At 40.3% G+C, this 23,584-nt stretch overlaps 1 protein-coding gene across 1 annotated transcript in view; it reads right to left on the bottom strand.

Annotated features, from left to right (window-relative positions):
* PARVA (parvin alpha) overlaps positions 1 to 16,314 on the bottom strand; it is an 89,250-nt gene extending 72,936 nt beyond the window's left edge. Inside the window, exon 1 of the mRNA XM_054028613.1 lies at positions 16,082 to 16,314. Within this exon, the coding sequence (XP_053884588.1) occupies positions 16,082 to 16,220 (139 nt within the window). The 5' untranslated portion in view covers positions 16,221 to 16,314. The remainder of the gene's footprint in view (positions 1 to 16,081) is intronic.
* Positions 16,315 to 23,584: the final 7,270 nt, after the last annotated feature.

Raw genomic sequence — 23,584 nt, 5'->3', positions numbered from 1 at the left:
ATGTATGGGCTGCTGGAGTGTTAAGTCCTACATCCAAGAGCCCACAGGTCAATATCTGTATTCTACTCTATGTTGAGTCCCATTCAATATCTCTGGTGTGCACTGCTATTTTTTCTACAGCTGACATATGGGAAAATACTACTTGCTCATAAGCAGTCAAGAAAATAGTGCTGAAATGCACAGTCTCAGACTTCCAAGAGTAATATAGAAAAATATGTCTCTGCAGTTTAGATTACACTGATTCCCCCATTCCATGTTTCTAATGCAGTCGACATGCACATAAATCTGTTTTGTGTACGTCTTTGTGTATTGACACAATCACTGATGTCATCAAGATGGATTTGAGAATAGTAATCAAAAGGTCTCTCTCACTGTAGAGGCAGCAGAGGGAGGCTTATATTGTTTGTGTATGAATGCCAGAGATGTACTTTTCTCATTTTACATGCATGTACTTTTCTCATTTTACATGCATTTTCCATTAAAAAAAATGTGTTAAGAGAACTTTTTCAGTTGCATGTTTAAACACTTAAAAAGTCAGGAAATTATAATCTTATGGTTGTATGCGTAACCTTAACTCTGCTCCCTTTTTGTATGCATGACCATACAAGCTTTAATTACATGATCATATGCTGTTTCTAGCACAGTATAGCATTTTCTTTGTAAAACATTATATGTGCCTGGGCAATACTATGTAATTTTTTGCATTCTTGTATAAATTACTTGCACTGTTGATTGTCATAAATATCCAGTATCTCTCTATTGACAGATATTTATCAGATTTTAATAATGTAGTTAGACACACGTATTATTCTTTTCATTTTCAACAACACCACAGCCTGCCGTAGTGGAAGTCAGGGAGTGAGAACATTCACAATGAAATTAATTTGGCTAAAAATAAGTGGGTTGTCTATAATGGCAAATGTTCACTATTATTTTGTGTTGTTATGCTTATCTGTAGCATATTGTGTAAAAAACAGTTTACTATGTTCTTTTTTATATGGATGGCTTTCCCATGCCCTGTTTTGTCAAGGGATTTCACCTCAATGAGAGCTATTTTCATAACAAATTTCAATGTTATTTATACTAACACCTTTAGCATTAAAGTTATTTATACATGATTGAGAGAGAGAACTTATCAACAATCCCTTTATTCTTAAAAATGTTTGAGTTGATAATCAGTCTTTCCAGATAAATTTACTTTTTGGCAGAGTTTTATAGTTTTATTCCAGAAGGGTCCACCAGATCATCTAGGCTTACCTCCTGTATATCACAGGCCACCAACACTAGTCAGCACCCACACAGTAAACCCAAAAACTGACATGAGGCCAAAGTATGACAGCCCACAGAAGACTAGACTATGATGTGCCACAGGCAGAGAAAATAGGAGGACCAAGGGAAGAGAATAGGAGGGACCAAGGACTGAAAAAAGTTCAGAAAGGTGTATGTTTCAGAGAGTTTTAAGTGACTGAAAACACGCATATGCAGTGTTGTTTTAGCTATGTTGTTACCAGAATATTAGAGAGAGAAGGTGGGTGTGGTGATATCTTTTGTAAGCAGGGTCTGAATGAGTTCTCCCTTGACAGCTAGCTGGGAGTGGGAGAGACTTCAGGAGCAAACTGTATTTACATGAACACACCTACTCTGCCAAGATATCCAGCAGATAGACCTGTGTTGCTCAAAGTGATCAACTTTGGCTGGTGTTAGGTTACAAATGACTTTAGTTCTGAATGCATTGGTTAAGAAATGTTATCGATGTTGTTGTTTTTATTGCATGAATAAAGTGGAGCAGAACTGAGCTTAACCCCAAATGAGGGGGTTACCCTCAACTTAAAGGACCTCGTTAAGCCAGGGGCTCAAATGCCAGACTCCTGTGACTGTAAGAGGGATGGGGACAGGTGTCCCAGACAGGAGGTGTGGACTCTCCCTAAGGGTCCCCAGTCTGGTTTAACCTGTTCCTCCCCACTGTTCAAAGGTAGAGCTAAATAGGCTCCATTAGGAGGCTTTGTTATTTAAACCTTTAAATGAGAGCTGAAATAATTTGTGGTGGGACAGTGTTTCTGCCTGGCCAGCGGAGAGAAGCAGTCGGCCAGCGGGAGCAGCCAGCCAGAGCGAGCAAGTGCTCAGATGGCAGAACAAGCAAGGTGCCTTGTTCTCCGGGTGGGAGGTGAACTCACAGATGCACCTCTGAACCCTGGGTCCTCACTGACCAAGGACAACCACTGTGAGTGGGGTATGGTGAGGGAACCAGAAAGGGGCACTGAAAAGGAACTTTTGCTTGTAGAACTCAAGAACCTGAGGCAGAAGGCTCTGCCCCACGCACTCTGGGGGTGAGTGTCCTGCTCACAGCTTTACGATTATGAATCCTGCTTGTGTCATTTTCCCTAATTAATGTCAGGTGACTTCCCTCCTTTCATTACAAGTTTCTTTTTTTACACTCAGATTCTGTACTTGTGAGTGAGGAAGTTTTGCCTCTCAGAGGTGCCCAGCGGTTGTGTGTAATTTTTTTCTGAACCACTTTAAATTTCCCTCTCTAAATCCGGTTCTTTGTTGTACTGTTGAAAAGGAACCCCTAGATATTGAACCCAGCCCTCATTGCTACCGACTCCACTGGCAGAAGGGTTACACTTTTATTAGACCAACTTCTGTTTTTGAGAGAGACAAGCTTTTGCGCTTACACAGAGTTCTTCTTCAGGTGGTCAGAATGGAAACTGTTATGCAGTTTTAACCACAGTGCTCTCTACAACAACCACTATAATATAGAATCCAGAAGATATTCTTTGTACCCATGATAAAGTGCTATACATAAAATTTCAGCCCTAAACTGCACTATTAGAAAAAAATCCATTTAAATATACCATATTGGCTCTTCCACATTGAAGAGGCTCTAATAATTTCTGACAACCCTGCAGCCACCTCACCTGATCATCATAAAGCAGAACGTTGAAACTGGATCACTGTTTTTTAATTACCTGCTCCTGCTCTGCTTGCTGGGACTGACAATAGCTAACTCTGCATGTATACCCTGCAGAAAGATGTTGTAGTAGGAAGTCTCTATGCGTTCCTCCCTAATTGTTCCTTTGTGAGGGACAGGGTTCCTCCTTCACCCTGGAACAGGTCATGGGGCATGTCATAAACTGCATGGTTCTGGGAAGGGCGGGGATCAGAAGCCAGGCAGGATCTTCTAAACACAGACTGTGCCTCCACAGCATGTCTGAGTGCACCTTGCCCAGTTCCCTGCCAGAACAGTTCCAGCAGAGCCATGTTACCCCCTGGGAGTTCTATAAAAAGAGATATTACAGCATCAGATTGTATCCTTCTCTAATTAATCCCCACTGGACTGAAAAGCGTATAGCTACTCCCCCAGCCCACCCTGTCTCTGCTCACCACTCTGAACCTAATGTCCCAGGGTGGGAAATGGTGCCTTTGAAGTGTCTAACATGCCCCCACACCCTTACTAAACACTTCTTTATTTCCATGTGAGAGGGCATAAAGTTGCCTTAACAGATAGATCCGGGAGGGTTAATCCTACCCAATGGAACTACTTGCAGAGTACACTACCATTCAATGCACGCTGAAAATGGCAGAGTCAGGCCTATGTAAGCAGACATCAAATAAATCACTAGGGCTTAACTTGGCTTAAAAATGCCCAAAATGATTCACATAAATGTCATGGTATTAGAATCACAAGTGTTCCATTTTCCTTCTTAAAAACAATTATCTAAGAACACTGAAAACAGGGGATGTTTGACTGCCATTGAAACACTATAAAACACCTATTGTGAACATTAATAAGAAGTCAAAAAGGAGAAATCAAATATTAGAGCTAAACAATATCATTGCTCATGACAAACGTGTTTTCTTGAATTTCACATTTAACATCAATGTTTCATGAGCACATACACTATTATTTCACAATGTCATTTCCTAAATATAGTTAACAGTACTACACAATTAACAGGAGAGCAGAACATTTAGGACATTGAAGTGTCTTATTCAACCCAATTTTGGCCTTACAGCTCTTTGTCTAATTTTTATTTCTTTAATATTTTGAGTGAATTTAGCAATTGTCTGAGCCTAGAATCAAGTGCAGGAATAATGCAAGCAGATGCTGTGTAATCTTCCCAACACAGTTTTGCCAAATACAACCCACTCTTGACCTACAGCATCCTTGTTTTTCTGCTCCTATGATTCCCCTGGCCTGAGCACAGGTTGCCAACCATGTGCAACTGTGCCAAGTTGTGTGGTGAACTAGGGACTTGCTTAAGACCACTGATCAGATTTGGCTCACATTTGAGTCAGTCAAGGTGAGTTAATTCACTCTCTTACCTACTCCTTCCCTCTTCCCTTCTCAAAAGAGATAAGGACACTGATCAAGTAACACAATACATGAATAAGTATTAGTTGAGACATTAAATAGAAAAGGTTGTACTTTATTCATTAAGAGCTAGTCAGTTTCCCCCTTTACGCATAGTGGGAAAGGAGTGAGGAACCTCTGCTATCTTATACAGATACATAAATTACAGCCCTTGCACTCAAAGGGGCACAGGAATGGCTCTGAGTTGGGAAACGGGAGAGAGAGTAGGCAGAGAGTAGCCCAAAAAGCTTCCCGTCTCCCACTAAATTCAGGCCAGGAGCATCTGTAAGATGGGAAGCTCTGGGAAGTATTTGCCTTCTGGTTTTCATACTGGAACAGGATGGTACAATAGTGCTCCAGTGCAGAGTTGCAGCTAAATCCATGATTTAGCCCTAAATAGTTCCAGTTACTGTGGGTGTTTTGGTTCCTGGGTCCACTAGGGGAAGACACTAAGCTTAACAGTGCAGCGTTGACTCAATGGGTATGTCTATTCTGCAATTTAACACCCCCAGCTGGCCCACGTCAGCTGACTCAGGCTTGTGGAGCTCCAGAAGGGTCTCAGAACCCAGGGTCCAACATGCCAGAACAAATGAAATAATAAATAAAAGGTTTGTCTATCTAAACTTCAGGCAACTCTGCCATCCACTGGTGAGAAATTTAGGAGGCCTGACACTAATTAAACTGCTTTGCCAGGGGCAGGGTGAGAAAAGGGGGTTACCCTGCATTGTATTACATTGTCTTCAAAGTCATCAAACAAAGTAAAGAACCACACAAAAAATAAGCTGCCTTTCAGGGATACCAGCCTAGTGGGACTCTCAAAACTTTAGACTACAGACGCTCCCCGCGTTACGCAAGACCCGGCTTATGCAAATTCGCACTTACGGAAAAAGTTCCATAAGTCAGAAATAGGATTTTTGAGTTGCGGAAATTTTTGTGTAACGTAGGGGTATACGTTTCCAACTTATGCAAAATGCGAGTTACGCAAGGCTTTCCGGAACGGAACAATTAGTAAGTCAGGGGGGCGTCTGTAGTAGTCTTGGGAGGCTGGGGAGTTTCTTGAGGATTTAGGGCCTCCCAGTGTATTCATTCATTCATTCTAGAGCCCTGGAGATCTTTTCCATTGATAAGGCTGCAGATGAGAAAACCTCAAGGATTCCTCACCTTCAAGACAGATTCCTGAAACTATAAGAAAACTGTAGTGGTATTTTCTTTTGCTCTGAATCTAAAATTAAAGGTTATCCTGACTACAGGGCTCATTGTATTGAGGAAAGACTGTAATGAAACCAAGATAATTTTCTATTTATTATGTTGGGGTGGTTTTATTCAGCTAGATTTACATTAATCCTTGAGGTCCAGATGTGTATCTTTTGTCAAATAGTTCTGGGATAGCAATACTGCTAAATCCAAAGGAATGAATGAAAACTCACACTGAAATAAAAACACAAGAGTTTGAACTGTTTTTTGGCTGTGCCTTTCCTTCCGATTATTGCTTTGACTTTTAATTTTGAAACATCGATGTTAATTTTAAACTGTTGGAGGCTGTTCCCCCATTTGATTAATGATGATGTTAAACAACACTTTAGGCTAATCCTCTCTACCTTTCATCTGGATAATTGCTATGTATCTAGTTCCTTTCATCTGGGACTGAGGTGAAATTAGTTGGAGTGATCAGGAGGTGTGCCCTTTGTCATATCTGGCCACAGCCTATGGCCTGACCCATTTTCATTGTTGATCACAGTACCTTCCCTGTTCTGAGATGTTTGTCTCTTCAGACATAGGGCTCGGGCCTGCCAATGCATATAACACAACATTGCTATTCCCATTGCACTATGACTGGCAGCATTTGCAAGATCAGATCTATAATTTGTGGACAGTTGCTGTTTAAATAATAATTATTTATTATTTGTATTACTGTAGCACCTAGGACCCCTAGTCATGGACCAGACCCCCATTATGCTAGGTGCTAGAAAACTCAGAACAAAAAGACAGTCCTTGAAGGTAGTATCTGGCACAAGTGAATGATGCTCCCAAGAATGCTGAATCCTTCTTAACTCAGGCTTTCACAATACTAATTTTACCATGTGTAATTTTAACCATACTTAGTAATAATAGGGCTCTGCTGAATTCAGCACCTAACACAGAATGCTTTAAAAAACTGTATATTTACACTTCCTTTAATCTACTCTATGGAAATTTCTGTTTTATGCTGTTTCGGCAGCAATAAGAACAGAAGATGAAGAAATTATTTCAGGGTAAAAAAAAAAAAAGTGGGAAAAGGACATTTTTTGCAGCAAGCAACTTGCCCAGTTAACCTGGGACTGACTCAGTTCCAAAAAGAATTTAATGGCTCTGAGCCTGCATGCCAATTTTCATAGAAAACACAAGCACAAAGATTCCAGGAACTCTTTTCCACAAAAGAGACTTATTGAGAAGTCAAGAGGGATTAAACCGGGACTTATGCAAAAACAGTTCAATGCATGAAAAAGACTCTGAATCAAAAGGTAAATTGGACAAAAAATAAATAAATACAAATGTGGCATGGGGAAATCACATTCTGTTTGAAAAGGCAGCTCACGTATCCCACAAGCATCTTAGTCCTGAGATACCTCAATAGGCAGCTCCATGCATGTGTCAAATTCCTGATGCTGCCCTTAGAAGAAGAATGTACTGTACCTGGGTTGAGTGATTCTCCCTCAGTAGGACACGCAGGGATACTTTGATGATGAGTGGCAATGGTCAAGGAAGTAAGTGAATTGTTCTTGTCTGTGGCTTTCCAAGTGTGTTGTTTTCCAATTGCACTGGTACTATTTGCTCCTTAGGATCCAGAGACATCTGACCAGGTGCAAGCACAACCCTCAAAGGGACCCCCTGCACCCAGAATTAGACCCCTACCCGCACCCATCACATTGGTGGCAGTGGTTCCCTTGGACTTAGGGGGACTATGGACTATAGCATGCAAATTGTGGGTGTAGGACAGCTAGATGGTAAGATCTCAAAGGACAGCAGGAGGGTGTTTCTCCACTAGTGATTCCATGTATAATTTGCTGCTTTTGTACTAACCTTTCCTCGTTAGTTTCAAGTCTCTGGTATCCAGCAGATGCTGCTTCACTGGCTGCTTTAGTAAGGACATAGCAAGGTACAGACGTATGCTTATTTCATAGGGGTAGCATCTCTCACATATGAGCCTTAGGGGACTGTCCCAATTTCTAACCTTTTTTTTACTTTTGTTTCATCACATACTGTCTCTTTTTTATAGGGTTAGACAACAACTAAAAACAACTTGAGGGAAAGAATCAGGATTCTAAAAGTTAAATAATGTTACTGAGTTTTTGGTGTTTTTTTTTTTTTTAAATAGTAAGCAAATACTTTTAAAAGACTGCAGTACTGTCAAAAATCATAAGCCAGGTGCCAAAAACCTAGGAGATTATTTTTAAATATTATGATTTTTAAGTCAAATAATGAAGGGTTCTTTTTATTGGCCTTCTGGTTTCTGAACATCTAGGGTGCACTTTCAGGTCACTCTTTCAAGCTTTTGTCTGCAATCATCAGAGCTAGAAACATACTTTACAAAAATGAAAGGTGAGAATCTCTTATAACCACAAGACTCCAGGAGCTGAAGCTGCAAGAGAACACCAAATATTGCTAGATTCACAATAAAATTTTGAAGAGTTGGCAATACTGAGACTAAAAGGGGCTGAAATGTCAGAAATATTCTAATTTAAATTTTACAAAGCCTCAGAGAGGGGAGTAAAAGATAGAAAGATATTTAAATACTTAGAAGATAATGTTGAAGAATCTTAGATTATAAATTCCCTGGGGCAGGGACTGTATTCACTGTGTGCATGTGTTTACAGTGCTTAGCACAAATACAAATGATAATGTGTTTTTTAAACTTTTTATTAAATAATTAAAAACAGAAGTTCTATTTAACAGTGTCCTGTTTATTGCTGAGAGCAGTACTAGTGCAAACAGGTCAGGAAGTGAAGGCAGAGCAGAAAACATCCAAATACCACTTCAGCTCCTCTTGGAACTACCTGCAACTAGTGGGAAACAGCTTGGCGGGAGACAGAGCCAGCATTCCAAACTGTCAGAGTTGTCACCGATGGTGGGCAGGAGCAATGTGAGACTGCACCGGGAGGGCAAGTGGCACCATTGCAGGTGCTGCACTTGTATTTCCTGTCCACACTGGCACAGAATAATTACTTCTGCAGTTTTGCTGTCTTGTGCTGAACAATTGCTTCAATGCAAGCAGCACATACCTGGTACTCCCTGCCATTAAAGGTATAGTGGTGGCTGTCACTTAGGGTACGTCTTCACTACCCGCCATATCGGCGGGTAGCAATCAATTTATCCGGGATCGATATATCGCGTCTCGTTAAGACGCAATATATCAATCCCCGAACGTGCTCACCGTCGACTCCAGAACGCCACCAGAGCGAGCGGCGGTAGCGCAGTCGACGGGGGAACCGCGGCCGTTGATCCCGCGCTGTGTGGACCCTAGGTAATTCGATCCAAGATACTTCGACTTCAGCTACGCTATTCACGTAGCTGAAGTTGCGTATTTTGGATCGATCCCCCCCCAGTGTAGACTGGCCCTTATAAACAGTTGATACATATTTTCTGAGACAAACTCACAGACTGAAGTCTTTATCTGGGTAGAATTTCTTTTCCTTATAAATATTGTAGATATGTTCAGAAAGGTCTATAGGAGCAAAGAGACAAGAAATAAAAGTAATTTGACTCTTAGGGGTGAGGCAATCTGGATTCTCCTCTTTCACTATTCTTCTCATCATTTCTTTCCTCCTTATTTTCAGTTGTTCCTGCTACTTTAATCAACTCACTGTATTTTCCATTTCTCAGTGCCTGCTCCAACCTATTTCATTTTTCAGAGGTGATATCACCTGACACCCAGGACCACATCTGGCTGTACATAAGGAAGAAGAGAATGTGCATAAATGTAGTACACCAGGGAGAGGAAGGTTATAATCACATACTACACTTCAAATGCTATGCATTAACTTCAATATCCTGAGGAAATATACCATGTCAGATCTCTGAAACACAAGCATACTGCAATTCTAATGCGATAATAAGGCCTAGAGACAAAATACTGATGTTTCATTCACAAACTTTACCTACTTTCCCATACAGAATAAGAAGGTCTTGATACGTACCTATTCCTCTTCCCAGTGTGTATCCCATTTCAAATCTAACATTAGCCAAAAGTAGAAGTAAAAACCCATTTAAACTTTCTTAGAATCCCTACTCACTCCCTTCAAATGAAGCACAAAGTAGAGATGAACAAACCTTAATCCCATATTTCTGTAGAATTTACAAAAATGGGGACAGATTCTGCAACCCTTGCTCAGGCTAAATAGTACTTAGTCATGCAAATAGGCCCACTAACTACACTAAGACCGCTTGCATGAGTACTAAACGTGTATTTAACTTGAAGAGGATTGCAGAATTGGGTTAATAAAAAGTAGTACTCAGGTCTCAAAAAGAAACAGAAAATTGTTTGTACTCTAAAGAATAAATTTCTTCCATGATGGGCCATATATATCAAGAGCAGAGCATTCCTTTGTCCTTCAATCAGCCATATGACACAGCATTTTAGTTACTGACTTTTTATTAAAGGTATACATTTCAGATAATTTAAAATATCTGAAAAGCTCACACCATCGCATGCTTGCAGTCAATTTTATTTTTTTATTTCTAACTACATTACGCTCAGGAACCCAACCTGATATCAGCTTAAAGGCTGGGAATTTTGGGGATGTTAGCAAGAAATAGGAAAATCTAAAACATATACTCTAACATCATTAACTTCCCTTAGAAGTCAGTAGAAATACAAGCTCCTCTGACCCCTAGCACTGAAGTGAAAACAAAATAAAAAATACAGAAAAATGAGGGAGATAATGTCACAAAAGTGGAAGCTGCAGGAAAATTCATTCCAACTCTTACACCATCAGCACCAAATAAGCTAGATAGAAGAGAGGCCAAATTACTTAAAATTGATGCCATATCAACTGGAAGTCTGACTGAGCCCATACATTGAACCATAATTGCTCTCCATCCAATTCATGGGCCCAAACTGTCTGTTTTGCATCTGCTCCTATGCCAATTTAAGCAATTTTGAACTTTGCTCTGCCTTGCTGAATGTATCACAGATTTATTAGAGTGTCAGGGTCCAATTTTTAAGATTCTCCACTAAGGTAGGCTATTATGAGGTGTGAAATTTTTATGTCCATCAGCCCAGGCCAGGAACATTCAGGAAGAACAATCATATGTGACCTTACTGAACTTACCATGAAATACTCATAAGATAATAATGGAATACACCAGAAAATAAAAAAGGAAGAGATCATTTTGTTCTCTTCTTCCACTACCTTAAAGATTTGCTAGAAAGTAGTCTTGAACACTATGAAGAGCTTACAAAAGTGTTTCTAATTGGTAAAAACCATTACTGCAAGTAAAATGGGTTTTATAGGCCAGCTAAGGTATTTATCCATCAGTTATACGATTGAACCTGCTCCAGTTTCATATATGGGATGAATTAAACTTTTAAATATTTATTTAAGGGCTTGATCCTGCTCCAATTAATATGATCCTATCCAGTTTAGGTTATTTCTTGTATTAAGTGAAAATTAGTTATGTCACCTGTAAGCAAGTATTAAAATATTATCCTTATGTTACAAGAACAAGTTATAATACATTTTACACAGATTTAGGCATTTGATTTTTATGTCACTGGATACAACAGTTAACAGAAAGTATAACCTTTTTATTACAAGAGTTTTTATCTTATCAGAGAAGCAGCCTTTTTAGCTCCAACATTAAGAGTTTAGTTATCCATCCTTAAGCTACACCAATGGCCAATGACAAATTGCCAGTCAAATACAGTACAAGAGCCCATGTGAGAGGAAATGATGTTAACACATTGTATAAAGCAAACTACATTTCTCATCTCCAAAATTTAGGTGCTCTAAAATTGTTTTAAAAATTATTTCAGTGACAATATATTTTACATATAAACATTTCCTTATTGTGGCACTAACATCTGTTCAGACCATAGCTGAAATCAGCTTTATTAGGTAGGAGCATCTCAGGTTATTCACTTGATTTTGATCCTGGCATGGTACTTTATAGTCTGTCAAGTATTTCTTTATTTTGGATAACGTGTATTATTCCTTGCTCTGCCACTAAACTTGCAGTGTAGCTTTGGAGAAGTCACTTAACTTGTTTAGATCATTCAGTTTCCTCATCTATAAAATAGGGATAATACCAACCTTTGCAAACAGCTTTCGAGTCCTTGAAGGAAAAGTTCACTAAATGCAAAATATTCATATAAAGGAATTTTATATTGGTATTCTAAACAAATTATTTTCCTGCATTTGGAATGATGTAGGTTTTACTATTGCTTTCACAAGCAGTTTCCTTAGTTTATTTTTATATAACTCTTCACCGTACACAGACATTTTAAATGCCAACTGGACTTTGATTTGGCAGATTATTTGAGCACTGCCTTTATTGTTATAATTTGTAAAAGAGTTCAATATTGTCTTGACTGTGTCAAAGGACTTTTTGATGACACAATTGTGAAGTCACATTTGGATATGTATGATGTATTATTTACAATCGTTATCTAAACACTTAATACAGAAAGTTTTAATATGTAACAGCCTATCATAATACCTACAATAGGTAAAATATATTTTCTTTAATCATTCAGAACTACTGCTAATTTTTAATCTTTATTGTGAAGAGCCAGGGGAAATAATTTAAAATGTCTTGCCCTAGATGTAACAATATGATGTATACAAAGATATAAACATATTATGTAACAAGAAAGATAAAGAGTGGGATTTTCAAAAGCATCTATGTGAGCAGAAGTCCCATTGACACTTAAAGAGAATAAACTCTTTCTTTAACTGCTATATCCCAGTGCTAGAAGCCTGGATAATAAAGTGGAAGAACTGTTAAACCATGAGAATAAACTGACATGGTTGATATTACAGAAATCTGGTGGGAGAATTTGCATGACTGGAATATTAAAATCACTGTTTAGAAAGGGTAAAAGGGGAGTTGGGTGGCACTCTACAGCAAAGATACCATTACTTGTTTTAGATGATTGACATCTTGGAATCACAGGATCTTAAATGTTTATGGATCAGTGTTTTAAATGATACGGTACAAAATTAGATATTGCTGAGTGTTTGACAGACCACTAAATCAGACTAGAGAACAGGACAAAATGGCTTCTTAAGAATCTACTTCAAAATGTGTAGAAAGAAAAAAACATGTAAGCAAAGGGAACTTCAACTTAGGGGACATATGCTGGAGGTCTCATGCTGCCAGCAGTAAAAAAATCATTGGATTTGCTATAAATTATAGGGAATTTTCTAACACAAGTAGTATTGCACCCAACAAAGGGTATTTCAATATTACACCTCATTTTGACTGACAAAGATGACTTGATCAAGTAAATAAAAGTGATGGCTTAGGTGCAAGTGATTGAAACCTAATTACATTTGTTTTGTGCAAACAGAATACAGTCCCAGCCAGTAATATAAATACTTGGAGGTTTAAAGGGGTCCAATTACTAAAGCTAAAAATAATTATGAGCAGAATTGATTGAGATAAAAAATCTAAACAGAAAAGTAGGATTGAAAATTAGCAATCATTTCAGAACACTTACAAATCGATATATAACAAATGGGGAAAAAAAGTTGTAGTTAATGGCAAGTAACAAGTCAGAAAGTAAGAAATGTGGACAATTGATAAGGGAAGCTAAATGTAACAGCTAAATATCTATGGCCAGTAGGGTTACTGAAAATAAGGAATTATAAAAAAAAATCAGGAAAAACGGGAGTCTTAACTGTACAGATGCAGATGGTAAAATTGTCCATAATGGTGAGGGAAAATTCAGTACATATTTCGAAGATGTATTTGGAACAAAGCTGGATATCGTATTCATGTCATATATTGAGGGTGAAATATTTCCTATTCCAACATTAACTAACAGAAAAAAAGAGTGAGAATGACACCTTACTTAGAAGGTGGAAGACCAGAGTCCAGTTCCCCTACTCCAATGACTATTTAATTATTTAGCAAAAGTGGAACAGCTTCAATAGGAGAAACAGAGAGACCTGCATCAGAATATCCCATAGGCCAGTGGTTACAGCACTCTCATGAGAGGTGGGAGACCCCTGTTTAAATTCTTTCTCCTCATCAGGCAAAGGGAAAAACTGAATCTCAGGTTTACAACCGAGCAGGGGTTTTGAGGATCTCAATGGAACGTAAATTTTGGGCTTCGGCTCCCAAGTGTGGAGGTAAGTACCTGAGTCCATTTGTGGATCTGGGCTAAAGTGACTCATCAGTAAAGTCAGAAATAGAACCCAAAACTCCCAGTCCCCTGCTTTAATCATGATACCAGGCTCACACAAAATCTGAGAGGGGGAAAAGGTGGTCTCTTCTTTTAATATTCTAGACTTTTGAAAAAACAGTCTAATCATGAGTTACTTTGAGAGAGGGTCACAGACTACAAGAAAACTTTAAAGAGAGAAAAATATTTTACTTTGTTTTGAGATCAATATCATCAAACATGTTTAGTAAAATGTGCACTATGTCAAATGAAATCATTTGTAAAGCTGTAAACAGTGAAACATATGATTCAGACAAAAAATCCCCACTGTAGTAAGAATCATTCTTGTGTACAATATATACCACAAATATATGTAGGTCCTTTAATCTCATGCATTTCTTTAAATATTTTTTTCTTCCATAAATGAAAAAAATAAAGGAAATTAACTGTATAATTTTGTTGACATAAAGCAACAGAAACAAAGAAATTTTAAGTTAAGTATAACACTGTTATTTCCTCCTGTTATGCTTCGATACTCCACCAACCTCTCAGATCAACATGCAACTGTGCATAAAGTAATCTGTGCTGCCACATCTTGCCATAACAGGGCAAGTCAAGGAGGGTATGATCATCCTTAGTGTGGAACTTGCTTTTTTCAGTTAGTGTTACAACCTACATTTTAAATATACTGGTCCAGATTCTGGTTTGTGGCTGATTTGCACAGAGCACAGTTCAGGGCACGGGTGCTCAAAACTGACTTTTGCACTATTTCTGCTGGGGCCCTGCAAGAAGTTAGAGATGCCTAAGGTCTGCTCCAGCTTATGCCAGATTGCTACAAGGGAACAAAACCAAAAGCAGAGGTTTGGTGTGGCCCGGGGCAACCTGCCAATGCACCTTTTCCTCCAGCAAAACTAATTCTAAGCCATGGGAGGATCACCCTTATACCAGAGTAGCTACAAGAACTACAGTGAGAAGAGTTGTATAAGCTGGATAGCTGCATAAACAGGACAGATCTGCATAGAAAGGTATCCTCCATGCACTAGTAAAGACAGCTTTAGGGCCCTTTCACATTGGTGGCATAGCAGAATGTGGCCATATAGCTGATTCAGATCCATTATGTGTATGTTATTTTTATTTTGGCACTTCATCTCTTTTAGTGAAATGGCATAAATTCCCTAAATGTTCATCCAACATCTTCCCTTGCTCCACCTAAATCTGATCCTACATTCCTGGAAAACCCCACCACCCACAAGTCTTTAATTTGTGCATCTCCCAAACATCCACTTAGGAATCATTTCATTAGAATATTAGTAAGAAAGCTCAGTGAGAAGTCCTTGCCATCCTTTTCATGATTTTTACTTCTGTTTTATAGGAAACTGGTTATTCAGCCCAAATACATTATTCCCCCACACAATCCCCTTTGGCTCCTTATTCTTTCGTAATTGTAATCGCTAGATTCTCCAATCAGCTCTGAAATGAAGATAAAAATGAAGCTTAAGGTACATTTCAAAAACTCTACAAATTCCACTCCCTGAACGCCGCAAGCAGCTCCAGCAATGTAAACACACAAATCGCCCTCTAGGCTGGCCTTGTCCAGCTGCCAACTGCACATTTTCCCAGGGAACATAAATTGAGATGCACACACACACACTCACTGCTTTATACCCATTCTGGGAAGAAATTCCTCCCAGCACAGCACCACCGAGGAGCGCGCAAAGAGGCCCTGTCACCCCAGAGTCTGCATTAAAGACAACCCTTGTCTTATTAGCCAGAGCACGAGTTTAACCGGCTTGCCAGCCTCCGCCAAACGAGACCGCCCGGCCCCAGCGGCTTAGGGCGAGCAAAGCAAGCCAGAGGCTACGCATAGTTAAGGAGCCGATGATGCGCTCGGAGGTGCAGAAGGCAGGAGCAGGGAGGGGGCATTGGCGTGGGGGGAGGGCACTGGGAGCGCGCTCAGGTTGGAGGGGGGGAGGATGAGCCCTAGAGGAGCCGATCCCCCGCCCCCGCTTCGGGCTCCAGCATTTTTCTGGAGCGTGACGCGTTCCACAGGAAAAAACAGCGCGAGCCGCAGCCCGGGCGCACCCAGCCCCTCAGCCCCCTGGCCCGGCCGCAGCCTCCCGCCCCGCTGCGGGGCAGAGCGCGCCGAGCACCACGGTCCCGCCCGCCCCGCTCCCGCTCCCGCTCCAGCTCCAGGGGGAGCGCAGGGCAAAGCGCACGGGGAGGTGGGTGGGGGGCGCGGCCACTCCCTCCTGCTTCTCCTCCACACCCCACCCCAGCGAGCCCTCTGAGTCAGCCCCTCTCCCCTCCCCAGGGCCGCCCTGCCCAGGGCGCTGCCAGGAGCCGGGCCAACCTGGCCCTTTTACCTTCTTTGGCTTTTTTCCTCCGGGCCAGGGTCCCGCCAAGTTTGCCCAAGAAGGAGTCATCTTTCTTCCGCGACGGGGGCGACTTGGGGGTGGTGGGGGACTTGGGGGTCGAGGGGGATTTCGGGGGAGAGGTTGCCATGCCGCGCCCGAGTTCAGGGCTGAGGGGAGGCAGGTTTGAAACCCAGCTGGAGCGAGAGGCTGCTCCCTGCTCCAAACGGAAGCGGAATTATTTCAAGCATTTCAAGCAGCTCCTGCTCTCTCCTTCCCTCCCGCCCTCCCGCACTGCGCCACGGAAGGCCGCTCCGTGCGCTCCCCGCTCACTCAGCCCCTGCTGCACGCCAGGAACTACCCGCCATGTACTGCCACATGCCAACCCAGCTCCTGGGGGCAGCGGGCCGGGCTGGGCCGGGCGGTTGGCTTGTTTACTGCCGTAGGGATTCCAGGATCTGCACTAGGAGCTTAGCTTTCAGAAGAGGGGAAGATCTACCACCCCCCTCTCTTCCAGGCAGGTGCATCCTACTTGAGATGGACCCTGCTGATATTAAGTGCATGAACTGTGCCCTCAGCTGGGCAAAGGACTTAACTTTGCTTCTCTGTAGAGATGTTGACACTATGAATAATAAATTTATGACACCCCCAAGGGATCAGAGTCTGATCTTTCAAAGCAAGATCAGGCCAGGTTTCTCTAATTTAACACTTGGCCTGGGCCAGTACCCACATGGCCCCAAGGCTCGTGGGCACAAAATGTTAGCTAAAAGCCACGTTGACATGCCCTTCTTTCCTACTCAAAAGGTGCACCAAGTGCTCCTCAGCCACAACTCAGGCTTCTCTTCCATCCTATTTAGATCCTTATACTGTGCTCATCGGGTTGGGATTTGGGCCACAAACCAGCCCTTATCCTTCAAACTTTACAGATGACATGAGATTAGTCCTATTTAAACCACAAGAACTACTCAGCTGCTTGAAGTGTTTGCAGGATCATAGTCCAAATTACTAAATGCTACTATCAGTATTCCTAAATTCTGAAAGTGGGTGGAAAAGATTACAGTTTAAGGTGAATGTTTCCACGATATCTGACCAAGAAAGACAACAAGCTAATAAGAAAACACTATCAAGCTTTCTGCAAGTTAATACTCAAGTTTCCAAATGAGCTTTCATCTCATAAACCAAGGGTTGGCAACCTTTCAGAAGTGGTGTGCCGAGTCTTCATTTATTCACTCTAATTTAAAGTTTCATGTGCCAGTAATACATTTTAACTTTTTTTGGTTGGTCTCTTTCTATAAATCTATAATATATAACTAAACTATTGTTGTATGTAAAGTAAATGAGGTTTTTAAAATGTTTAAGAAGCTTCATTTAAAATTAAATTAAAATGCAGAGGCCCCCGGACCGGTGGCCAGGACCCAGGAAGTGTAAGTGCCGCTGAAAATCAGCTCACCATAGGTTACCTACGCCTGTCGTAAACTATATTTCTCCACACACTCCCCTCTGTTGCATCCATCACCATAGTATGTGGGTACAATATACTTCACTGATAAGAAAGAAACATAAAACTGCAACATATATTACATATACAGTAAGAAAAAGAACAAAAGAAAGAAAAGTCAGTAATGTGACAAATATATGTATATGAAAAAGAAACACTGCTTTCTAGTATATTTCCCATTAAGGAGAAGCACTGCGTCCCTGTTTTCTTAATTGATTTGTAAACAAGTAGCCTGGAAGAAAAGTATATAAAAACCACACAGTTTACCATGATTGGCAGTCTGTTCAGGAGAGGCCCAGGAGTGGGACAGCATTAGTGTCATCTGGATGTGCTACTTTCACTTACCACTTAATCACTTGATTAACAATTTAGGCAAAAAGCCACACACACTTCATGCAAATATCTGGCTATCCATTAGGCATAATAAGTGAAATGAAATTACCATGAGGATATTTCTAAATCAGTTAATAATTGTGTTTACAAGTCAGTAACAGTGAGTATCCGATGAGAGACAGACATAAATGAGTATTTACTGTATACTGTTTGCACATGCCCTAGAGAACAACATTATACAGCCATACAGTGCCATTGTTCTAAAAGTGGCATTGGCTTGAGGGGTGGCAGGATATCACATTTCCTTACGTTTGCTCTCTCTGACTCATAACATTTATCGTATTTTTGAACAGTTATCTGCATATTCTACCGGGTTTCACATGCTACTAAAATCAACTCTATTTTTCAGACGTTTTGTTAATCAGACACTGCGTGGATCAGGTCAGTAGGTGCTTTAATTTTTTTTTTTTTTTTTTTTTAAGGATGTAGTTAGAGACTTTTCTAAAAGAGGAGAGAGAAATAAATATAGCCTCAAGACCTTCATATGAGCACACACAGGAGGCCTGGATATTTACACATAATTACACAGCTAGATTCCCATTTATACCTAATTTATGCATATAAATACGTGCTTATGGATGTAAATCTTATGGGCATAGGAGATGAAAAAGATTTTTTTCAAGTGCCGGTCTGGCTGCCTTTCTGCCACAAGATTCCATCTTAAAGACAGAAAGGACAAATCAGATATTTTGCTGGCTACAATGCATACTGGGGCACATAGCCTTCTAGCATGCAAAATCTGAACTAAATGTTCAATTGCCAGGTTACTTGTTCAACTAAAAAGCTCCGGTACCTTTTTTTCTACCCGGTCTTCCTCTATTTTCAAAATACGGACATTTAATTCAGAATAAGATATTATGCAACATCTTTTATGGGAGAGATTTTGGTGCCGGGAGGGGGGAAGGGGAAAAAAATGAATGTGCCTTTAAAATCAGTTTAATCTAATTTGAGACCACAAATATTAAATTGCCTTAATAACAATTGTTATTTCCTGGGGACACTATAGTGGCAGAGTTATGGTTGTTGGGGTGCTTTAACTGTGCATTTACCTTAACATGTTTGGAATTCTTTTAAGTATAAAACTTTAACTCTGAATTTCCTGGTTTGAAATTCTTAGTACTGGAATAATTACAACATCACTGTAATGTTCTTTAGCCTTAATTTACCTGCTACGTACTCTTCGTCTTAACTTAGTGTTTCTGTCTGGGAACATATATAGAACATTGAATTAAAACTACATACAATAATACAAAGACTACATACATATGCATAAGGGGGAAGTTATGGTTGATGTAGAAAACAACTTTAAATTTCTCAGTTTTTATTTGTGTAAACTCTCAACCTTATATAAAGTTGCAGTAATATAGGTCTAGTGGGTTTGTGGGGGGAGAGGTTGTTTTGGTTTTTTACATTCAATATCCCTAGGGCTCACACACAAAAAAGCATCATATCTACACAGTCATATGCTCCTTCTTATACAGCCCTTCATATCTGGCTTTTTTTGAGGTTACCACAGATTTATATCACTCAGAGTGATCAAATTAGAATGGCGTACAACTGCAGTGAAGGAAGGATTTTATCCAAACTAATTTTCTCAATAAGCTGAGAGGAATAGAATAATATGCTCATTATAGTCTAGGCCAGAGGTTCTCAAACTGTGGTCTGCGAACCACCAGTGGTCCATGAACTCCATTCAGGTGGTTCGTGGATAGTTTCCTCTAAGGTGCGCACCTGGGCGGCCGCACAGAAAAGAATGAAGGGCCACTCACCTAATTAGTGGAGTTGTGCAGGCGTGGCTCCACTAATTAGTTGCCTGGACCCTGGAGAAGATGCACATGTAAGGTGAGGTGGTGGCCTTGGGGGGGAATAGGGGGTAGGTGGAGGGGGCAGTGGGGTGAGAAGAGGAAGTGGGGGAAATTTGGGACATGTAGGGCTGTGGTGGCCAGAGAAAGAGGTGACTTTCCCCAGCTCCAGGGCTGTGGCTGCCGGGGAGAGACAGCCCTCCTTCCCAGCCCCAGCTCAGGGGCTGCCGTAGCGGGCGAGAGAGGGCACATCCATCGCATTAGAAAGGTAAGTCTACTGATATTAAAATAGGATTTGTGCTTTTATTTGTAGAACAAAAAAAGTTAATAATTAAGTTTTTTTTTATATAGCGCTTTTATCCAAAGCGCTTTACAATAGTTAGCTAATGGTACAAACAATACTTGGAAAGATCATTAAGTAGTCCACTGAGACACTCAGCAATTTTCAAGTGGCCCATGGGGGGAGGGGGGAGTTTGAGAACCACTGGTAGGCAAATAGGAAGGAGAGCTAGATTAGTGGAAAGAATACCACAGCTTACATTTATATGTGGCCTCAGATAACTGATTCACAGGAGAAAGATCAGCTTTGATGTCATATCTGGTTTTCAGTACATTTCTGCTATTTAACACAGGGTTCAAGCTGGGCTGACTAAGGCAAAGTCACACAGTAAATTAGATTGGATTAGAGGCCAACATGTTTCTTCTAACTACACTTTTTCTCTAACCTTTAGACCACATGATCCTCAGACACTGAGTGGAATTTTGAGATCACTCAGTGTTGGCATATTGGTGCTCTCATTGTAGTCAGTTGTGATATTCTCATTGACTTCAGTGAGAGCAGAATTAGGCCAGTTCTGAATGCTTTTGAAAATCCCACCCTACATATTTTTCTGAATGTTTGCAATCAACCATCTGCTGAAGACTTGACCTGCCAACTCTTTGCAGCTAATTGCTAAACATTCATCTCATTAGCTATTAACAAGTTTACAGAAATAACAGCAAATTAAGAGAGGATACTTAGGTGACAGTGCATATCCACCTAAGTTTTACTTGCTTCTCTCTCTGCTAATCAAAAAAATGGAGAGCAAATACCTATAAAATAACTTGACAACATTAAAGAAAAGTTCTTGGCAGCCCTTTCTTCTTTTCCCCCACTCCTCTAAGGAGCCCCCTACACCTCAACCAAAAAAAAAAAAAAAAATCAGAATTAACAAGATTCATGCTTAGCTTTACCATTGAATCACATCCACATTCATTTGTTTGTACATTTTTTGGTTAGCTTGTAAGCCCTTTGGGACAAGGATCTTGTCTTTATACCTTCCTAACATGCCCAGCAGTGTGGGCACTATAGAAATAAAAACAACCATTATAAATTTCAAGAAAACAGTTGAACTCCAAGTAGTTCATTCATAAATATGTTGTGTGCTCATCTTGTATGTTAGGACCTCTAAAGAACTAGCCCAACACTTAATAAATAAAAACTGTAGGTGAAAAAGGAGGCCTACTGTATACAATGTCATAAATAAGCTCACGCAGCTTTTAGTGATATGTCACTACTTACAGTCAACTATAAACAATAGACCAGAGTTACATAAATCTAGAATCAGGCCCTATCATATTTATTTAAATCTGAACTCACTGGGACAGCCTCACTTAAATACCACTGAAAGATTTTTGGGAATAATCCTTTGTATTTACAAATGCATATGCTTCATCTGTGTCCCAAGCCTCGTCTACCACATTTCTATGAATATTCCGGCAAGTGAATATTCCTGGCAAGAAAGGTCACCAAGGGTCTGCTGCAAAGCTCATTGAAATCCATGGAAGGACTCCCCACTGTGGACTTCAGATTGGGGCTCAAAAGAGCAACATTTTCAATATATATTTGTGCAACTTGAGTTCCTAATTTGTAGTTGAGATATTCACACTAGAAACCAACTGTAAGAGGCACCCTCATCCTGTCAGTGAATGGAAACATACCACATGATCTGTGTCTCCAATCAAAAATGTTTGACCTTCGAGTATTGAATACCTGCCACAAACTGCTCACAAACCAGCTATGGACTTAAATTTATTTGCAAGAATTATTGGGTGAATAATTGTGAATAACTAATACATTTGAGGAGACCACACAATCTGTTCATGCACAATATGCAAACTAAAGTTGAGGTGAATTCCATTGAATAATGTATTCATTACAAGTTATTTGCTAAATTCTAGCCATGAGATTTGCTTGTCATGAAGGCCATAGGGATAGCTGTCACTCTATAACAATGTAAATATACTACCATACAAACAACTTCAGGGCACAGTCTAAAATGCAATGGTCACAGCTCTAGGTCTTTTTAATGGTGGGAAGACTTACTAAGGTATAAAACGGAGCCCATTTTTAATAGAAAAAGCAGCTTAATTCAGCTTTTTGGAAGTGGCTTTTGCCAAAACCTGCCTCCCATCATCAGTTTGGGGTCCAGCACAGGGTGCATTTGCAGTCTATTTTGGATATAAGTGAACAAAAATGCTGGTGCCTCATTATACAATGTTGTAAACTACCATTGTCACTTTTGCTCAGAGGGACCCAGATAGCTACCTCAAAGCAATCACAATGATATGCCCTGTGTTCATAAAAAAAGAAGTGCAAACCTGAAGAGCTATTCAGACTGTATATTGTAACAATATATATCTCATGTCCAGCTCTGCAGTATCACTAGATATGCCAACCTATACAAGCTTGCTACACACATTGTAACAAGCTTGAATGGCTGCCATATTTTCTGCTTCCTCTTTGCTTCCAAGCTGGAGAAGCACAAGATCTTAGGGGGTGGGGGAGGGAAATGGAGAATAACCACCTCTAAGGGTTCAAGGAGCTAAGCAACATTTAGCCATGTGGAGCCAAATCCTACCTTCGTTTACTCCAATGCAACCCCACTGACTTCAGTTTGCTTGGCAGCCATTTACTGAAGTTAGTTCAATTGCCTGGGTACAAATGAGGACAGAATTTGACCCACAACTTCCAGTAAAGCTAGAGGGTGGATACATTCTATGGAAATCTGAGAATTTAGGAGTCACAATATCAGGAACACCACTGCTCTGAGAGTCCATCTCTGAGGCAGATCAGAGAGAAGGAAAATGATATCACAGCAGGAGGAAAGTGAGAGCTCAATGCTGCCAAAAACTCTCCTAACCTTTTAGAGGCAGCTTCTGTCCATCTGTCATCTGAGGAGAGGGGACCATCCATCAGTTCAGAACTGATGAAGTGAGGGTGAGTGGAGAGAAGAAAATGTGCTGCCTAAGCCAGTTCTCCCCACCTTGCTCACATTCAGTAGTTCAAATTCCATGTGTTAGTACCATTGATGTCAGTACAACTACTTGCAGAAAAAGATACAATCTAATGTACAGGTGGCAAAGTTAGAGCATTAGTAACTACAGATTTTGGTCACTGCATTTTTGAAGAGAGCACAGACATCCCATATTCCTGATCAAGAGAGAGAATCCTTTTCAATCAAGGGAGATTATATAGTTTGTGTGTCATGTTTACAGAATTTGGGGATGAATTCCTCAGACATGCGTGTCAACGACTGCACTAGGATGAAGAATTTAACACCATATAGCTCAGATGTGCTTTTTTAACAATAAAACATGTAAATGCAAGCTAAAGGGAATTTAAATTGCGATGGTTTTTTTTTTAAAATGTACCTGTAATTACCAGTATGTGGAGTGAGATACTAATATACTTTACTCTCCTCATAAACGGTTTTTCTAAAAACTTACTTCACCCAGAACATGGGGAGGGTGAGAGATTATTACAGAAATGAAACAGGGGCG

Source organism: Malaclemys terrapin, chromosome 4 (assembly GCF_027887155.1).
Source record: "Malaclemys terrapin pileata isolate rMalTer1 chromosome 4, rMalTer1.hap1, whole genome shotgun sequence".
Classification (NCBI taxonomy): domain Eukaryota; kingdom Metazoa; phylum Chordata; order Testudines; family Emydidae; genus Malaclemys; species Malaclemys terrapin.
This window is presented reverse-complemented; position numbering and strand designations above follow the sequence as displayed.